Source organism: Heterodontus francisci, chromosome 21 (assembly GCF_036365525.1).
Source record: "Heterodontus francisci isolate sHetFra1 chromosome 21, sHetFra1.hap1, whole genome shotgun sequence".
NCBI classification, from domain to species: Eukaryota; Metazoa; Chordata; class Chondrichthyes; order Heterodontiformes; family Heterodontidae; genus Heterodontus; species Heterodontus francisci.
The window spans coordinates 74,984,655-75,006,301 of NC_090391.1; the positions used below are offsets into that span (position 1 = coordinate 74,984,655).

At 43.8% G+C, this 21,647-nt stretch overlaps 1 protein-coding gene across 1 annotated transcript; it reads left to right on the forward strand.

Annotated features, from left to right (window-relative positions):
* The first annotated feature begins 204 nt into the window (after window positions 1–204).
* Window positions 205–10,117, forward strand: LOC137381161 (probable G-protein coupled receptor 139). Its single transcript, XM_068053544.1, has 2 exons — window positions 205–343; window positions 9,216–10,117. The coding sequence occupies exons 1-2, from the start codon at window positions 205–207 to the stop codon at window positions 10,115–10,117; spliced, it is 1,041 nt and encodes a 346-aa protein (XP_067909645.1).
* Window positions 10,118–21,647: the final 11,530 nt, after the last annotated feature.

The window sequence follows — 21,647 nt, forward strand, 5'->3', positions numbered from 1 at the left end:
CCTCTTCTATTAATTACGTACTGCTTTCAATGTGTTCAGCAGCATCACCTCTGCCACTAACATGGATCAGCTTTTTCAGTGAGAGGGAGAGGATAGATCTGAGTGTGGAATATTACAACAACTGTCTGGAATCTGAGAATAGTATTTGGTAGAATTATAACAATGGATCAGAGTCTGAGAACAGTTGATTTGAATGTTCCAACAATGAGGAGGAGTTTCTCCTGGGAGTTTGACTATCTTTCGACATATTATGCGTGGATGAAATTAGATCATCGAATCCATTATGGCCTTCTGATTATTCAAAAGATTTATTATCCCATCCTCGCTGTTGTTGGTGTCCCTGGTAAGTATCTATGTCCAACGTTTAATTCTACAATCATGTTATTTTCTCTACTCTCCTTGCTGTTTCCTTTGTCTCTGGTATGTCCCTATGTTCAGCTCTTAGATCTGAATATCAAGGTTCACTGTGTTACTGGTCTTGCCATTTAAAACTTGGGCAGCCCAAAGCTATCCCTTTGTTCTCCACCATAAATTCTGTTCACTATTCATTCACTGCAATCCAGGCACTGCCCACTGCCGGAGATTCAAACAGGCTGTTGTTTAGCTCAGCATTCTACTTGGCCTTCAGATGAGTTCTGCATTGATATAGTTTCAGAACATGAATCGTGCCTACTACCACATCCAGATTATTGCCCTTTCCTCCCATCAGCCTATCTGCGTCTGAAAGGCCTGTCCATGCCTTTTCTAAGTCCAGAATTGTCTAAGCCAGTACTATACTGCACGGCGTGACAGCAGACCACACCAAAAACTCTGCATCTATATGCTAACTCATACCACGTCCCATTCACCCCTTATCTATGTGCTCACTGAGGTATACTACTCCAGATCCGCCAGAGTCTTGAGTTTAAGAGTATCATATATTTATTCAAATTCATCCACGGTCTTACCTCTTCAGTAATTTCCATTAGCCTTCCCTTTCTCCATAGTTGCACAAATCATTCCCCTTCAATTATTCATCGAATTACCTTTCTGCAATTAATTCCTTCCTCACTCTATCTTACCCTGTCGTTCCCTCTCTCCCTCCATTTTTATTCCCATCTCTCACTCTCTCTGTCTGTCTCTCTCTCAATGTTTCATGCTAATAAATTCATATTCATAGAATGATGCAGAGAAGTCCTAGTGCATGAATCTCCAAACGTTATCATGCAGGTACAGCATGTAATTAGGAAAGCTAATAGAATGTTATCATTTATCACAAGGGGAATTGAATACAGAAGTAGGGAGGTTATGCTTCAGCTATACAGGGCATTGGTGAGATCACATCCGGAGTACTGTGTACAGTATTGGTCTCCTTAATTCAGGAAGGATGTAAATGCGTTGGAGGCAGTGCAGAGCAGGTTTACTAGAATAATACCTGGAATGGGCGGGTTGTCTTATGAGGAAAGATTGGACAGGTGAGGCTTGTATCTGCTGCAATTTAGAAAAGTAGGAGGCGACTTTATTGAAACGTATACGATCCTGAGGGGTCTTGTTAGGGTGGATGTGGAAAGGATGTTTCACCCTGTGGGAGAATCTAGAAGTGGGGGGGGGGGGTGGGTGGTGGTGTCACTGTTTAAAAATAAGGGGTCGCACATTTAAGCCAGAGATGAGGAGATTTTTTTTTCTCTTAGAGGGTCGTGAGTCTTTTGGAATTCTCCTCCTCAAAAGGTGGTGGAAGGGGGGTTTTTGAATATTTTTAAGACAGAGGTAGATAGATTCTTTGTCCGCAAGGGGGTGGAAGGTTATCGAGGGAAGGTGGAAATGTGAAGTAATCAGTTCAGCCACGAACTTATTGAACGACAAAGCAGGCTGGTGGGACCGATTGGCTCCAAATTCGTATGTTCGTACCTATGTTTGTATGGTAAAATTACAAAGAGATATTGACAGATTAAGTGAATGGACAAAAGTTTTCGGATTATATTTCAATGTGTACAAATGCGAGGTCATCCACTTTTATCCGAAATAGGATAGAACAGGTCCTCCGTAAATGCTGAAGCATTAGAAATATGGCAAGTCCAATGACGCTTGGGGTCCAGGTACACAGATCATAAACATATAGTGAACAAACACAGTAAGTAATCAAAAGGAATAGAATGTTGAACATTATATTTCGAGTGATAGAATATCAGGGTGAAAAATTCCTGTTTCAGTTGTACAAAGCCCTGGCTGGACGATGCTGGGAATTCTATGAGCAGTTCTCAGCACCACAAATTAGGAAAGGTGCATAAATTTTCCACAGAGTGGGTGAAGAGTAGATTTACAAGAATGGTAACTGGACTTCAATTTGTAAATAACATGGAAAGATTACAAAAACCGGGGTGCGGAGTGTGAGTGTATTCCCTCGAAATTACCAACTTGTTGGATGGAAAAGATAGGGTAGAAAGAGAGAAACTGTTTCTTGCTGGTTGGGAAATCTAGGACAATGGCATAGTGAAAAGATTCAGAACAGAACTATCTGCTCAAAACATCCATAAGGTTATTTGCACCACTAGCAGTAGCAGAATGCTGTTGCTGCACAATCTGTAAACTCATGGCACGGCATATCATTCACTCTACTGTTATCATCAAACCAGGGGACCACCCTTTGTTCAATAAGAAGCAGACTTGTAGAGAAAAAGTTAAGCGATCTCACAACCAGCTAATCAAAGATCTGCAGTCCAGCCACATCCAGTTGTGATGAATGGTCGACATTTAAATGACTAACCAGAAGAGGAACATTCACAAATATCTCCATCATAATGGGTTATTCAGCTCAGTATGTCAGTGCAAAAACAAGGCTGGAACATTGCAAACATCCTCAGGCAGATTTGCCAAGTGAATAATCCATCTCGGCCTCCTTCTGACGTCCTCATCATCACAGATGTCAGTCTTTCACCAAATGACTTTAGTCTACATCATCGCAAGAAAGAGCTGAATATTGTGTGCTTGATACGGCGATGGCTATGGGTCCTGACAACATCCTGGCTGTAGTGCTGAAGATTTGTACGCCAGAATTAGGGACATTGTTGCTCATTGCTCAACTTATTTGGCCTCATGCATTGGTACCGGGGGAAGTGACAATTCTGCTGGTGGAGTGGCTGATGGATTAAAATCCCAACCTTAATGGTGATCCATCTTCTCTTCCAGTAGTGTGAGTAAGCAGGCCCATCACAAAGCGGGCGGCATAGTGGCGCAGTGGTTAGCACCGCAGCCTCACAGCTCCAGCGACCCGGGTTCAATTCCTGGTACTGCCTGTGTGGAGTTTGCAAGTTATCCCTGTGTCCGCGTCGGTTTCCTCCGGGTGCTCCGGTTTCCTCCCACATGCCAAAAGACTTGCAGGTTGATAGGAAAATTGGCCATTAGAAATTGCCCCTAGTATAGGTAGGTGGTAGAGAAAAATATAGGGACAGGTGGGGATGTGGTAGGAATATGGGATTAGTGTAGGATTAGTATAAATGGGTGGTTGATGGTCGGCACAGACTCGGTGGGCCGAAGGGCCTGTTTCAGTGCTGTATCTCTAAACTAAACTAAACTAAACCCTATACTGATCTCCAACAAACATCACCAAACTCACTCTTCACCCCCTTGTGCAGCCCCCGGATCCCTGGATCCCACTGCAAAGCACTCATACTCTGGAGACTGTTGCCGAGCCCCCAGTAACCAAAGAGCCTGTTGCAGAATCCATGATACCCCGGGATCCCTGCAGAGTCTCCAGAACTCCAGGTCCACTTGCAAAGCCTTCAGTGCCCCGGGCATTTCCCAGAGCCCCAGAACCCGTGGCCCCTCACAGAGCCCCTAGTACGGCAACCTTCTTTCAGAGCCCGCAGTACCCCAGACATACTGGCAGAGTTCCCGGTACCCCGCTCCCTTTAAGTGCACATATACATGCAGTCCTGCAATCATCTCCAAACCAGCCTCTTCTCCAATGCAGAAATGTTCCGAATTGCCTACTCCTCACTGCAATGTGCACCTTCGACTCAATACTGCCAGGTTTTACTTGTCATAAATCCAGAGGCACGTAAATGCCACCCCCATTCACAGAATCACTCAACCGTCATTAAATCAGTATCAGTTTTAGTAATATTTAAATTCCACCATTGTGCTTTCCCACCATTGAAAAAAAAACCCAGTAACTAATGACACAACATCAAATTTCTGGGTAGATGGCTGTGTTGCAATTAGCTGTTCGCCGACGCCACCATAACTAGCTTCCACGCCTACACTAAATTCAGCCCTAGGCCGGTGCGAGCCATGCTGTTCTAGTGCAGCTACAACATTGTGGAAAATAACCCAAATATGTCCTGTCAACAAAAAGTTGGAAAATCCAAGCACCCAGTCAGACTACTCTTAATCATCAGTACCTTGATGGAAGGTATCGTCAACAGTGCTATCGAACAGAATTTATTCAGCAATATTCCACTCACAGATGCTCAGATTGAACTCTGACGGGGCCAATCAGTTACGGATATCGTTAGAGCCCTGTAGAAACATGGACAAAGAATCTGAATCAGGAGGTGAGGTGAGAGTGGTTCCGTTGTCAACAAGGAAACATTTCACTGACTGCAGCAACAAGGAGAATGAACAAAAGTGAAGTCAATTAGAATCAAATGGAAACTGTCTGATGGTTATGGTCGTACCGAGAGTAGAGGAAGATGCTATTGGTATTTGGATGCTAATCATCTCAGTGTCTGGACATCGTGTCACGAGTTCCTCAGGGTTGTGTCTTAGCCTTAATCATCTTCATCTGCTGCATAAATGAACATACCTCCATCATAAGGCCTGAATTTGGAGTGTTCACTAATGGTTTCACAGTGTTCAGTACCATTTACCTCTTGAGTTATGGAAGCCAAACGTGCCTACATTCAGCAAGATCTGGATAATATTCAAGCTTGGACTAATATCTAGCAAGTAACATACATGCCACGCAAGTGTCAGATAATGATGATCTCCAACAAGACTCAATGTAGCCACATTTCCTTGAAGGCCAATGCAATTACCATGCCCAAATGCACCACATCAAGACTCTGACCATTGTAGTTGACCAGATAACTAACTGTACCAGCCTTATAAACACAATAACTTCAATTTCAGGTCAGTGGCTGGAAATTCTACAGCGAGTACCTCACCTCCGCACTCCCCAAAGCCTGTGCACAATTTACAAAGCAAGAGATAGGAGTGTTACGAAGTAATTTGCACTTTCTGAATGGCTAGAGATACAACAACACGAAAGCAGCTCAATAACATCCAAGACAAAGCAATCCGATACATCAGCAGCCCATCCATTACCTTACACCATCAGTCCTCCCACTGCTATCACACAGTGGTAGCAGTGAGTACCAGCTGCCAGATGCACTGCAGCAACTTGCCATTCGTCCTTCGACAGCACCTTTTAAATTCACAAACTCCAGCACCTAGAAGAGCAAGGGCAACACACGAATGAGAAAACTACCACTTGCCAGTTTGCCGCCAAGCCACACATATCCTGACTTGAAACTGTATCACATTCCTCCACTGTCACTGGGTCAATATCCTGGATATCTCTCCCAAACAGCACTGTATGTGCACCTACATCACAAGGAGTGCAGTGGGTCGAGAAGGCGGCTCACCACCACCTTTTCAAGAGTAACTCTGGATGGACAATCAATGCTCGCCTTGCCAGCGATGCTCTCTACCCATGAAAAAAAAATTAAAAAACGAGCTTGACTTTTCAAGAATGAAACTTTGCAACATTACTACGCACAAAGTGTGGGAGACTTTTGAAGTTTCTTCTGCACATGTCAATTGATACTAAATCAATTAACAACATTAAGCCTGATATTGATAGAAGTGTGTTACTGAAATGTGTTGATGATATGGGATGAAGGGAGATATATCGAGTTAGGTCGTAGTTAAGCCATGGTCTCACTGAATGGCAAGCAGGCTAAAGAGATAAATGGCTTCCGCCTTTTTTTCCCGCTTGTCATATGTTCCTATGTGCTCAGAATTGGACGCAAAACCATAAATGGTGCCCACGCAATAATTCATCGACGTTGAACATTTCTTTCTAACTATTCAACTTTATTGTTCTACCAGTTCCGAAGAAGGGTCACTGACCCGAAACGTTAACTCTGCTTCTCTTTTCACAGATGCTGCCAGACCTGCTGAGTGGTTCCAGCATTTCTTGTTTTTATTTCAGATTTCCAGCATCCACAGTATTTTGCTTTATTTTTCTACTGTCCTGTCATTGAAAAAAATACATCACACGGTTTATATTGCTTCTCCTCTTACTGCCTACCCAAATGTATCAATTATGTTTCCTGGTTTATTTATTTATTTAGAGATACAGCACTGAAACAGGCCCTTCGGCCCACCGAGTCTGTGCCGACCAACAGCCACCCATTTATACTAATCCTACATTAACCCCATATTCCCTATCACATGCCCATCATTCTCCTACCACCTACCTACACTAGGGGCAATTTACAATGGCCAATTTACCTATTAACCTGCAAGTCCTTGGCTGTGGGAGGAAACCGGAGCACCCGTCGGAAACCACGCGGTCATAGGGAGAGCTTGCAAATTCTGCACAGGCAGTACCCAGAACTGAACATAGGTCATTGGAGCTGTGAGGTCGCGGTGCTAACCACTGTGCCACCAAATTTTAAATTGAAAATTGCAGGTGTCTGCTGGTTCAGCCAGACTTTCAATGTCTTCTGATTTCTTCCACTATCATTCTTAGTGTATATTGGCATTTCTATTATTCATGCCTCCTTCAAAGGTTGAAATTGTCCTTTTTGCAGACAAGTCCATGCCATCAATGTCTATGACTTTTCTGCACTGAATGCCATCTTCCATGTATCCGCCCATTTCACTAGCCTTCTAGTGTCCTTTTGAAATTTATTACCCTCTTCCTCACTTTTAACTTCAGTTCCACACTGCCTGTCAGTTGCAAATTTCGAAATGTTGCCCTATGTTCATACGTCCAAGTCATTAATCGATTTCAGTAAAATGATGCAAATACTGAACACTGTGGAACAGCAATGTACGATTATATCTACAGCAAGAAAAACAAACAAGAACAACAATGTTGAAAATATACCTCCTGAACACTGTTACTCTTCTCAATATTTACTGGGATGCTGATTTACTGTAAGGCTATTATTTATCATTTTTAATTTAATCCCCTTCATTTTGTGCGTCTCGTCCTCTCCTGATTCCCGCAGAAGTACCTGTTTGTTGATCTATTTCACAATCCCATCGTTATTATTTTATTAAATCCGTGTTGCAGAAACAATAATTATATCCGTTACTGAATGCAATAACAAACCGATAAATTTCACCCAAAATCCATCAGACTACTGCTTTTCCTGCCAGTCTGATGGAGAATTTCCCTCTTTATTTGCTTTCCTGTAAGTTAACTTAGGGGCAATGGTAATTTTTTTTCATCGATTTTCCAGTGAATTAATTTCCAAATATTGCTTTGAAATAATTTGAATTCTGTCCTGCAAACCTGTTGCATGTGAGGGAATCTCACAAACTGTCCAACAATTCAATTTCGATTCTGTCAATGTCTCCTTTAGTGTAAATGCTCCTGATTATCACCATGGTATTGTGAATAATACATTGATTTGGCAACGTCAATGTTTAGAAACTTGTCCAATTATGCCTGAATGGGGACAAGAATTCATTCGGCCTTTTACTGTCATTAAGATACTCTCTGACACCTCAGTGTAGTGTATCACAACAGCAAGATTACTGAGAATGTAAACACACAATATGTTGTTACAGAATATATTTTAATCATATTGAACCATCAGATCTTACAGGAACGGTATGGCTGATTCTGCAGTTACTCAAAAATAATTGGATATTATTTTTCTTTTTCAAAAGTTGTTTGAGAAAGTACAATTGCATCTGAACCTCATCTAGATTTAATCAGTTTCTCCTCTCCTCTGTTGGACTTATGCACTTCTTGCATTTACAGTTCCACGGAGGTCTTCCAATGCTCACAAGAGGTCTTGCAGCCAAGCTTTTTTTCCCCCTCCACACTTGGTTCACTGTTTCATTTTCCAAGCCAGCTCCCGTTTTCTGGGTTAAATGAACGTCCTGGGCGGTGGAGGTAAATGAGCGATGTCACATTGGCCACCTGTTATCTGCCCATTTTCAAGCAGTGCGGAAGAAGTCATGTTACTTCAGCGACATCATGCCACGCACAATCCATTAGAAACAGCCATGCACAATCGCATTTCCAATGGTGCAACTGAAAAATTACTGACAGGTGAATCCTAGGTCGATACACTTCATTGCAGAGTGAGAAGGAAGGTCATATTATGATACTGTCACATAACCCAGGGTCACTGGCTAAAGATAAGTCGCAGGATACTGGGAAGATGCCCTGGATCAGTGGGTACAGATCTGGAGCAGGAACCTGGACTGGTTTCCCACAACAATGCAGGGTCACTCAGTAAGGATGAAGGGCACTCTCCTAGACCGATTACCTCACGCTAACAGAAATCACTGGGCAAAGATGAGGAACAGGAAGCAGGACTGAGTTCCCCTAAACAAACCAAGGGTCAGTGATTGATACGAAGGACAAGGATCCAGGGCTTATCCCCACACTAGGCCACTGTTCCTTGAAAAATGCCACAAGCAGGAAGCTATGTTCATTCCCCACCCCCTCCCACCAATTTTCACTGGGTCATTGCCGATTGATCAGAGCCAGCAACAGAAGTTGATTCCTCAATCTGACCCAGCATCGCTGGCAAATGATCTGGAACATGAAACTGGGTTGATTCCATCATCCAAACCCACAGTCATTGGTTAATGACCAAGAGCAACAGCCTGGGCTGAATGCTTTGCACTAACTATAGTCTGTGAACACATGCTGACATTTCCGAATGGAAGCCTAGCTCCTGTAGTCCTTATTATCCCTGTGACACTAAAATTTTATTTATTTGTTTATTTTACTGGAGCATTAAATACACCAGCATCTCAGCAGCATCCTTTATTCATTTTGACATGTTCATTTTCATTTGTCCACGTCATCCCAGATAATAACTTTTATGGTTAAATGGTTGACGTCATTGAATGACAATCACTGTCTGCAGTGGATAATCCTGCCACATGCAAAATCAGTTCAGTATGTCACGGACACAGTAACAGATTTTCAAATCTCAATAGGCATGCATTCACACTGTAACAATTTCCCTCCATCACAGTTAACCTATTGACGATAGTAATTCTCTCTCGAGGAAAGTGCGGTCTCTCCAGATGTGTCACTCGCTACCTGGTGGCCATGGCTGTGGCGGATCTACTGGTCATTGTCCTCGACCTGATTTTAAGGCACATTCCAATTCGTTATCGGGAAGCATTTTTCCCACTTTATTACATCCGTGTGTGTAATATCCATGCCACCTTGCTTTATGCAGCAACAGACTGTTCTGTCTGGTTCACAGTCGCTTTCACCTTTGATCGATTTGTGGCCATTTGTTGCCAGAAGTTAAAAACTAGATATTGCAAAGAGAAAACAGCTGATGTGGTTCTTGGAGCAGTGACTGTGCTGAGCTGTTTAAAAGACATCACCTGGTATTTTCTGGTGTCAAATCAGTATAGCCGTTTTAACAGCCCCTGGTTTTGCCGTGTAAACACAGACGTTATGTCTTCACCAGTCTGGGGAACAATCGCGTTCTTTCATAGCATTATAACACCTGGCATCGCATTTGTTTTGATTTTACTACTCAATGTTTTTACCGTCAGACACATAATAGTTGCCAGCAGAGCACGAAGGCGACTGCGGACTCACAGCAGTGGAGAGAGCCCCAGAGACCCAGAAATGGATAGTCGAAGAAAATCCATAATTTTACTGTTCGTTATCTCGGGTAATTTCATACTGCTATGGTCAGAGTTAATGGTGCATTCTATATGGAAACGCATGTGGTGGTTGGGTTCTAACTCTGCAATTCTACCTGCTTTTTTAATGGAAATGGGATTCATACTTCAGCTCCTGAGTTGCTGCACAAATACTTGTATTTATGCTGTGACACAGACTAAGTTCAGAGCTCAGTTGAAGAATGTGGTGAAATACCCCATTACACTAATTTTAAAATTGATTAAACAATGAGATGCACTGAGGAAGGTTAAGCAACAGAACAAATATTGTCTCTTATTCTAAGAAAATAAGCAAATAAGAAATAGGAGCAGGAGCAGACCATTCAGTGCTTCAAGCCTGTTTGCCAATCAATGCGATGGTGGCTTATCTTCTTTCTGAACTCTACTTTCCTGCCTCTTTTCCATATCATTTCATTCCCCGAGAGGCAAAATAGATTTGCCTATCCCGACCTTAAGCACACTGAATGATTGGGCATCCTTCACCTTCTGAAGTAGAGAATTCAAAAGATTCACAACCCTTTTATTGAAGGAGCTTTTCCACGTCTGAGTCATAACTGAGCGCCCCTCTACCTTGAAAATGTACTCCCGTGTTGTGCATTCCCAAGCCAGGGGAAACGGCCTCTCAGAGACCATCCTGTCCAGCCCTTTCAGATTCGTGTACGTTTCAATGAGGTATCTCTAATTTTTCCAAACTCCAGAGATTGTAGGGCAGGAATCAATCTAGTGAACTTTCGCAGTACCACCTCCAGTGCAAGTATATACGTCCTTAAATATGGAGACCAAAAATGCACACAGTACTCCAGGTGTGGTCGCACCAAATCCCTGTATAACTCCAGCAAGGCCATTCTTATTCTTGTACTCCAATCCATTGTAATAAAGGCCAGCATGTCATTTGCCTTCCTAATTGCTTGTTGGAACTGCATTCTAAATTTCTTTAGTCCTTGTACGAGGACACCCATGTCTCTCTTAACATCAATATTTAAGCATTTCTCGCGTTACGACCGAAATAGGAAGAATGCACTCTCTTTTCTGGTTGCAATTCTCCACAGTTCACAACATATATTTCAGTGTTTACCCAGTTACAGATACAGTCAGTCAAAGATTCTATTCTTTATCCTAGAATAAAAGTCCCCCATTAATTTTCCTCTGTAAACAACACAATTATCAGTTTATTATAAAACAAGACTTAACCAGTAATGAAGCAAAGCATTAACGCACAGAGCGAAATATGGAGGTCTATTTTTACATTAGCCTCTCTCTCTCTTTCTCTCTCTCTCTCTGTCTCTCTCTCTCACACTCACTCACTCTCACTCACACACACACGCACAACAGTTAACTTTAAAAATAGAGATGTTTTCTTTAGAGTTCTCTTACAATAAAAAAAGAATGCCTTGGACAAATACTTACTAATTCTTGAAGAAGAGAAGAAGAAGAAGAACTGTCCTTTTTTGGTTTGGTGTCACGAATGCCTGTAGATGGCTGTCAGTAGGACATTGCTGGAACATTTCTTTCCAGGTGAAGATCAGTTTGACAGGCTTTCCAAGAGAAATGTGACAACAGGGGTTTCTGGCAGGCCTTTCATTCGGAATGTCGCATCAATTTCTCGATGTCTTACACTTGCTTCTGAGAACATCTCAAAGAGATGGAATCGGGTACTTATTGTGACTGCTTGCTTGGCAGGTTTTCTCCAGCTGCCTTTAAAACTGTTAACACCCACAAAACACTGTCTAAAGCGAAACCAAAAACAATATCTCAAGGGTCCAACTTCAGATCCCAAGAAATCCTGACCCGTCACTTCTCTGGACAATATCTCCCCCAAGTCACAAAGCCTCTGCTGGGTATTTATCTGAAGATAGGTGGCTTCCAGTCTGCACTCCCCCAGGCTCAGTGATACAGACACAGTGGGGCCGGTCTTCTCTCCCCAACCTCAGTGATACAGACACAGTGGGGCCGGTCTTCTCTCCCCAACCTCAGTGATACAGACAAAGTGGAGCCGGTTTGCGCTTCCCCAGGTTCGGTGATACAGACACAGTGGAGCCGGTCTGCTCTCCCCCAGTTTAGTGATACTGACACAGTGGGGCTGTTCTGCTCTCCCCCAGGTTCAGTGATACAGACGCAGTGGGACTGGACTGCTCTAGCCAAGGTTCAGTGATGCAGACACAGTAGGGTCGGTCCACTCTGCCTCACGCTCAGCGATAAAGATACATTGGGTCAGGCGACTCTCCCCCAGGGTCAGTGATGCAGACAAAGTGCGGCCACGCTGTTCTCCACCAGGCTCATTGACACAGACATAGTTGGGCCTGTCAGCTCTCCCCAAGGCTCACTGATTCAGACATGCTGGGGCTGTTCTGCTCTCCCACAATCTCAGTCATACAGACAAAGTGCGGCCACTCTGCTCTCCCCCAGGATCAGTAATAGAGACACAGTGGAATAGGCTCATCTCCCCACAGTCTCAGTCACACAAATAAAGTGGAGCCATTCTGCTCTGCCACAGGATCACTGATGCAGACACAGATGAGCTGCTTTGCTCTACCCTTGGTTCGGTGATACAGAAACAGTGGGGCCATTCTGCTCTCCCCAGGCTCAGTGATTTTGGCACAGCAGGGCGAGTCTGTTCTCCCCCAGTTGCAGTGATACTGACACCGCGGGGAAGGTCTGCCCTCCCCCAGTCTCAGTGATACAGACACAGTGGAGCCGGTCTGCTCTCCCCCAGGCTCAGTGATACAGACACAGTGGGCCCAGTCTTCTCTCCCCCAGATTCACTGATACAGACACAGTGGAGCCTGTCTTATCTCTCCCAGGCTCATGGATACAGACCCAGTGGGGCCGGACTGCTCTCCACCACTGTCAGTGATGCAGATACAATGGGGCCAGTCTTCCCCATCCCAGATTCACTGATACAGACACATTGGAACCGGTCTGCCCTCCCCCAGGCTCAGTGATACAGACACAGTGGGGCAGGTCTGCTCTCCCCCAGACACAGTCATACAGACACAGTGGGGCCGGTCTGCTCTACCCCAGACACAGTTATACAGACACAGTGGGGCCTGTCTGCTCCCCCCACCCACACAGCCATACTGACATAGTGGGGCCGTTCTGCTCTCCCCCAGGCTCAGTGATACATAAACAGTGGAGCCTGTCTGCTCGACCCCAGGCTCAGTGATACATACACAGTGGGGCCAGTCTGCTCTCCCGCAGGCTCAGTGATACAGACACATTGTAGCCAGTCTGCTCTCATCCAGGCTCAGTGATACAGACACAGTGGAGCCGGTTCACTCTGCCCCAGGATCCGTCATAGACGCTCAGTGGGGCCGCTCTGCTGTCCCTCAGGCTAGTGACACAAAGACAGTGGGACCAATCTGCTCTACACCAGGCTCAGTGATACAGGCTCAGTGGTGCCGGACTGCTCTGCCCCAGGATCAGTGATACTGACCCAGTTGTGTCAGACTGCTCTCTGCCAGTCTCAATAGTACAGACCCAGTGGAGCCGGACCGCTCTGTCCCAGGCTCAATGACACAGACACAGTGGCGCCAGTCTGCTCTCCGCCATGCTCAGTGATACACACACAGCAGGAGCGGTCTGGTCTGGCCTGTGTCATGACTTCCATGGAGAATTTTATCCTGAACAAACAAATATGAATTTTCCATTGACAAATTAAAAATATGACGGCAAGATTCCATGTTTTCAGACTTTTGCTATCACAATCAAACTGAAAATCAACAATGTCTCAACAGTATTTAATTGGTAGCTAATACATCAGATTGCAGAGAAAGCTATCTCCCATTAAGTTATTTAGACACTTGAAAACGCCACACCACATTTATACATTATATAGTTTTTTTTGTCATCGAAAAGGTAATTATTATGGTTACAGAATTAACTGGCCTCGAGTAGAGCAGTATTGTCATATCCAGTGGACTGGAAGCAACTCTTAGATGTGTTATTGTGCGTCAAATCATAATCGACACTTGTGGAGGAATGACAGTCACTAAAATAAATCCTTGTTAAACTTTATGTTAGTTAAAAAATAAACAATCCCTATTTTCAACTGGAATCTCTGTCAGTTTGTAATTAAGGTATCTTATACTTAGTAAATATTTTTGTCCTTTTGATGCCTTTACCTTTCCTTTTATCTCTGTGAGTGTGCCTTGTGAATTTAACCCCCTCCCGAGTTCAAGAGTGTGTGTTAATAAACCCTACTGTTTTGACTTAACTTTAGGAACAGTGTTGTGACAGTCTGTTACAAGTCAGGGTTCACAAGCTGAGGGAGTGGAGAAATGCGTCATCAGGGCCTTTTTTATTTAAAGAAAAGGAAAACATTTAAATCAAATTCCGCTCATAGACAGGTTGTTGAAAACATAGAGAGACTTGTTTGCAAAATTAGCTCCCTGTTCGTGAGATGACAACGATGGATATCAGTTAAAATTGTAACAATAAATGCAACTTAAGAAAGACGCAGAAAATATCACTTAAAATGATACCCCAAAAAAGAAAAAAATACTGAAAATGGGCATGGCAAATATCAATTAAATTGAAAAAAGCAAATATCTCGTAAAATGGACATAGCAAATGTATCTTGAAATGGCCACCACAAATATCACATAAGCTGCAAATAGCAACTGACGCTTAAAGTGGTCCTGGCAATTATGTTTCCTACTGGTCACAGAAAATATCACTTAAAATGATCACCACAAGTATCACATAAACTGAGCTGCGCTAATATCGCTTTATATGGTCACAGCAAATATCTCTTAACATGGTCCAATGAAAGATAATGAAATTGGGAAAGCGTGTAAGCTTTTATGTTTAAAAAGGGAGGCCCATAGTTTATTTGACCCACGAATTACAAGTGAACAAATAGACCGTTTTCAGTTAGCACAGATTAGAAATGATTAATCTAAAACTAATGTGGTTGCAACATTAACTTTGGAAAAAGGGAAAAGAAAATTATAATGAAAGAAAACGACTCCCAGAAAATGAATGCCTCAGCAATATCGAAGATAAGAATGCTCAATTATGTCATTAACTATTAATTATGCGATCATCCGAAGTGGCCAGCTCAGTTGCTCAAAGATTTTTCTCCTCATGATCAATAAGGCTCTCTGACCAATATTCTTCTGACAATTCACCGGGGTCTAACCCTAGAATGCAGTGAAGATGTGTTCAACTGCTTATATCCTTTTTCAGCGGATGGATTTGGGTCACTATATTGACAAGTCATAGCATCCCCTGAAGTTTCCTTTGAAAGCAGAATACCCAATTAAATTTTGCAGTTTTTCTTTAAACCATACCGTTTGTACCCGCTCAGAAAGCTTGCCATCTTTCTTGCGCTTTGTTTTATTATTTAAAAACTACGTGAAGTCGCTTATGGTCAAACTTCCAGGAAAGATATTTGTACTTTCCTGGAGTACCATGTCCTATATTATTTTAAGTTGTATAGTCTTCCAAAGCCTATTCTTCATAAATCCAATAGCAATGTCTCTTTCTTTCCAGCACAATGCACTCATCAGAACAATCTGCAGGTTTACCAATGTAAGGACAAGCAACAACTGTGTATTGAAACAAACACAGAAAGTGCTGGAAAAAACCCTCAGCACGTCTGGCAGCATCTGTGGAGAGAGAAGTAAAGTTAACGTTTCAGGTCTGTGTTCTGATTAAAGGTCACAGTCTTGAAACGTTATCTTTGGTTCTCGCTCCACAGATGCTGCCAGACCCCTGCTGAGTTTTTCCAGCACTTTTTGTTTTTGTTTCGGATATCCAGCATCGCAGTCTTTTGCTTTTATAACAACGGCATACTGTCAGGAGAAGAGAGTATGATTTGTTGGAAAGTGAACTCTGATTGGTCGAGGCGTTGCCATGGAGAATGTACCAGTTTATGGGTGACTGACAGTTAACTGCCAAGATTTGTTGTCAGTGAAACGGAATAGATTGATTCTGATTGGTCAAGGCATTGCTCTGAGGAATGAACACGCAAATGGCTGTCACTTATCTTATTTCTGTGAAGCAGGTGCATTGGCTGTTCATATCCTTTCTGGCTGCAAAGATCAAGGCCCTGTATATTAATATATGTTGGATGCAGCACGAGCAAATGCGCCACTCTGCAAGCCCTGCTGACAAAGTAAATTGGTTTGTCAGTGTAAATCTTAGCACACTGAGGATTATTTAGCAAATTTTGTCCAATTGCAGAGTCACACCTAATGTTGGATACTCTGTTTTGAGTTGAGTTGTGTAAGCACGGGCTGGTTAGGTACAGCCTTCACCGTGCTCGTTACGAAGAGTGGAAGAGACACGTTGTTTGATACGATCCACCGGTCTTTGGAACGTATGGCCTATAAACCTAGCATCCGACTGGTATTGAAATTCAGTTATAACATTACTCATGCGTGTGATATGCACAACCTCGTTTTGGCTTGATGGCAGCATCCTGTTCGTAGCAGACATATTACTACTGCATAGCAGTAGCCATGAAACAGCTAGCTTTACCTATTTCTCAAGTCTTTGGGATTCATTACTCTTCCAGGGTAATCTGAGATAGACTGGGGACCTTTCAGGGACGAAAATGGTAGCCTTAACCTGTTCATAATTTTGTGCATTGTACAATGAGAAATGATCTGATCAGGACAGCCATCCACACGCAGGATGTCTTTTGTTCGCCCTATTTCAGCATCAAGTTTGCATGGCATGACTCGGACTCAATTTACGAGCTTGCTGATGAAGCCAATCTTACAGCACGTGGAACTGTAAGAATCCCAATTCATGTATTGTATATATTATTAGGTTTGCGGCAGACTGTGGTCGAGAACCCATTAACAGATTTCTCAAATAGTACGTCAAGGGAAGGGAGATAATTTCTGCTCCATTTCAAAAGTGAATTTGAGCGCAGGATAGAGCCCATTAAGACGTGAAAGGAAATTATTGCATGCAAATGCTGATTCAAATAAATCAAGCATGTCAACTACATATCAGAAATATGCAAGAGGTGGGACGTTAGGTGTCATTCCCTCAAACACACGTTTCTCATGGCACCCAACAAAGATGCTTGTGATAGCTGGGTCTGGAGGGGATCCCATGGCAACACCATCTATTTGGGCATAAATGGTGTTGTCATTCTCTCATTCACACTTAAACGTTTGCTGAATTCTGGGGCAGCTAATACGGGCTCATTTACTCGGCTGGCTTTCAATTTTGTAAACGCCTCCTGGCACGACTTTGCACTTATCATTTTCAGTGTTTTCCGTGCATCAGTTGGTAGTGTGACTTGGGTGCTAAAGTTTGGGACAAATCTTTGATAATCAAAATAGAGCTGCATGTATCCATCCAGCTTCGGGACTATTCACATTCACATCATGGACTGCTGGGGTGGTGAGCCCTGGCTGATCTTTACAGATTTCATTAAATTCTTCCAGCAGGGAGGACACGTTCTCCCGCTGCCTTTACTTTAGCTGTGTCAGCTAGATGGTTAAGACTTCCAAGACTTCAGCGATTGCCAGTCTGGTAGCCGGGGGTTTCCAGACTGATGTGTGGGGTCATAGCTATCAGCAGTGACTGCAGACTCTCTAGCTTTGTGGAATCTCTGTTCCTCGAAGTGCATTCTCAGGTTGGCGAGTAATCATTTTTTGAATTCCTCCAGCAACATTAACTCGCATAATTCATCATATCTGTGCGTTACTTTTACAGATCTTATCCACCGGTCGAAAACGATTTGCTTTCGCCTTTCAAACCCCAGATAGCTCTGCATGGATTCGTTCAACCTTTCCTGAATTGCTGATGATATGCTTCTGGGACCATCTCAAATGCACTAAGGATGGCAGCCTTGGTGTGCTTGTTATGAGAGGACATTTCATGGGTCAGGATACAATAGACCTCTTGAGCCTTCCCGATTAACTGAACCTGAATCTTGATGGTCCAGATTTCTTGTGGCCATCATAGCTATCGCGCTACCTTGGCAAAAGTGGCAAAAAGAATTCCACCGCACCCTCTTCAACTTTTCGAACGAATTAGACATGCTTAAGAGACTCAGAGCCAGATTCTGGCTTCGGGCGATATGGGCAGTGACCGGATGAAGTGGGATTCTCCCTTCGCAGCCTTTATTTGTCTCGCATCACTCTCTGCTTCAGCATTCAGCTCAATTTCCAATTCTTTTAACTGGACAACCCTTTCTGTCTCTCACTCCCTGCCCCCAGCCCCCCACCCTCTCTCTCTCTCTCTCTCTCTCTTTCTCTTTTCTGAAACTGCAGTTGCATCTTGAATTGCTTCTAGTTCCATTGTGGCCATGGGAGATGGTTCATTTTCAGGAATGAATTCCTCATCTACCTGTTCTGGAATGGGACTGTGCCGTCGGTGCTCAGGCAGCACTTTAAGGACCTCAATCCGCTTCACCTTCCTGGGCAGTTGCCTCTCCATGGCCGTACCTTTTACCTGGTCCTTACTCAGGTTTGCCAATGTTTCAGCTGTTCCATCACTTTGCTCCAAAAAAAATCTTTGAATCAAAATTTGACATTTTCTGATGTTAGAGTAAGAGGGTTTGCTGTGTTTGTTTATTTGTTTGAACAATCTTTTCAGCCACCAGATTTTACCACTTTGGCTTCCAGTCTTTTCATTTTAATTTATGTGTCTTCTTATTTTCTCTTAATCTCATGGGTTTATCCGGACGAGCCCTTAATTTCTGTTATGAATTGTAGTTAATTTTGAAAACGAATGTTTCTCTATTTTCAACAACCTGTCCGTAAGTCCACTGTGATGTAGCTGTTTCCTTTATAAGAACAAGAGAAAACCACATGGCATATTTCTCCACTCACTCAGTTTGTGAACCGTGACTTTTTGAAGGACAGCAACAACACTGTTGCTAATGTTTAAACAAATATGTAGGGTTTACTTACACACAGTATTATTCACAGGAGGGGTTTAACTTCGCAACACATGTTCACAAACAGACAAAGTAAAGTGGGGAGGCATTAGCTTGATGTTAGTGTCACTGGGCAATCAATTCAGAAGCTCAGGCTAACGCTTTGGGGATATGGGTCCAAATCCTACCATGCAAAATCGTGATATTCAAATTAAATTAATAAAAATTTGGAATTAAACGCTTGTCCATTGGTGAAACTAACTTCGATTGTTGTCAAAACCCATCTGCTTCACTAATGCCCTTTAGGAGGAATAAAAACTGTTATCTTGACGTACATGTGACTCTGGATCCACAGCAATGTGGTTGCCTCTTAAACACCACTCGATTCAGGGGATGTACAATAAATGCTGGCCTGGCCAGGGACACGCACATCGCACGAACAGTGGATCTGTGATGATGATGATGATCACATACGTGATGATGATTTTAAGTGGTAGCACTAGAGACCAATTTGCACAGGAATCTTGCACAGTGGCGCAGCGGTTAGCACTGCAGCCTCATAGCTCCAGCAATGTGGGTGCTGTGATGGGTACTGCCTATGCAGAGTTTGCTAGTTCTTCCTGTGACCACGTGGATTTATGTTGGGTGCTCTGGTTTCCTTCCACCACCAAGACTGGCAGGTTTACAGGTAAACTGGCCATTGTAAATTACCCCGAGCAGACTCGGAGGACGGAATTCCGGAGTGGTGAGTATATTAAAAAAATTACCTCGGGAATTCTTGGAGAAGACTCGGAGGGCGGAGTTCCGGAGCGGTAAGTATATAAAAAAACTTCCCTCGGGGATTCTCGGAGCAGACTTGGAGGGCGGAATTCCGGAGCGTTAAGTATATAAAAAAAACTACCTCGGGGATTCTCGGAGCAGACTCGGAGGGCGGAGTTCCGGTGCGGAAAGTATATAAAAAACTTACCTCGGGTATTCTCGGAGCAGACCCGGAGGGAGGAGTTCCGGAGCGGTAAATCGAGAAAAAGCTTACCTCGGGGATTCTCGGCGCAGACTCGGAGGGTGGAGTTCCAGAGCGGTGAGTACACAGAGTAAGTTAGCTCATGTGGGAAGACAAACTGAAAAAGCGACGTCACATTACAGCTATGACCTGATTGGCTGGCAGGAATTCTGTACCGAATTTGATAATAAATGTGATAAAAATTGATTATAACACTAATTAAGTAATTAATAAGTTAAGTTACTGAACCAGAGGGAGGAGATTACTGTAGTTAGATAGCATTTAGTATTTATTGTAGAAATCTAGCACTGGGGACCACACAGTAAAGTGTAACATAATTTTGTAAGGATTTAATTAGCATTTATTTTAAACTAATTCATTAATTAGTGATAGAAATGTCAGTCAGTGGGGTGAAGTGCTTCACCTGTGAGATATTGGAAGTCCGTAATGCTTCCAGCATTCCGGGCGACTACATATGCACGAAGTGTACCCAGTTGCAGCTCCTCACAGACCGCATGGAACGGTTGGGGCGGCAACTGGATGCACTTAGGAGCATGCAGGTGGTGGAAAGCGTCATAGACAGGAGTTTTAGAGAAGTGGTTACACCGAAGGTGCAGGCAGATAGATGGGTGACCGCTAGAAGGGGCAGCAGTCAGTGCAGGAATCCCCTGTGGCTATCCCCTTCTCTAACAAGTATACCGTTTTGGATACTGTTGGGGGGGATGGCCTATCAGAGGAAAACAGCAGCAGCCAGAGCAGTGGCATCACGGCTGGCACTGTTGTTCAGCAGGGAGGGACAAAGCACAGAAGAGCAATAGTTATAGGGGACTCTATAGTCAGGGGCACAGATAGGCGCTTCTGTGAACATGAAAGAGACTCCTGGAAGGTATGTTGCCTCCCTGGTGCCAGGGTTAAGGATGTCTCTGAATGGACAGAGGGCATTCTGAAGGGGGAGGGTGAACAGCCAGAGGTTGTAGTGCACATCGGTACCAATGCCATGGGCAGGAAGAGTGATGAGGTCCCGGGGGGAATTTAGGGAGTTAGGTAGTATGTTAAAAAACAGGACCTCGAGGGTTGTAATCTCCGGATTACTCCCTGTGCCACGTGCCAGTGAGGCTAGAAATAGGAAGGTAGTGCAGCTAAACACGTGGCTGAGCGGCTGGTGTAGAAGGGAGGGTTTTAGATATCTGTACCATTGGGCTCTCTTCAGGGACAGATGAGACCGGTACAAGAAGGACGGGTTGCATTTAAACTGGAAGGGCACTAATATCCTGGCGCAAGGTTTGCGAGCGTCACTCGGGAGGGTTTAAACTAGTGTGGCGGGACGTGGGGGTGGGGGGAACCAGAGCAGTAGGACAGCTAGTGAAGTAAATGAGGAGGACATAGTAAATAAGGCCAGTAGAACTATGAGGAAGAGCAGGCAGGGAGATGTTGCTGAGCACAGCGGGACTGGTGGTCTGAAGTGCATTTGATTCAATGCAAGAAGTATAACAGGTAAAGCAGATGAATTTAGAGCTTCGATTACTACTTGGAAATATGATGTTGTTGCTATTACAGAAACTTGGTTGAGGGAAGGGCAGGATTGGCAGCTAAGTGTTCCAGGCTTTAGAAGCCTCAGGCGGGATAGAGGGGGTGTAAAAGGGGTGGGGGAGTTGCATTACTGGTTAAGGAGAACATCACTGCTGGACTGCGGGATGACACCTCAGAGAGGTAATGCAGCGAGGCAATATGGGTGGAGCTCAGGAATAGGAAGGGTGCAGTCACGATGTTGGGGGTTTACTACAGGCCTCCCAACAGCCATTGGAAGGTAGAGGAGCAGATATGTTGACTGAATGTGGAAATAATGCAAAGGTAACAGGGTTGTAGTGGTGGGTGATTTTAACTTTCCCAATATTGACTGGGACTCACTTAGTGCTG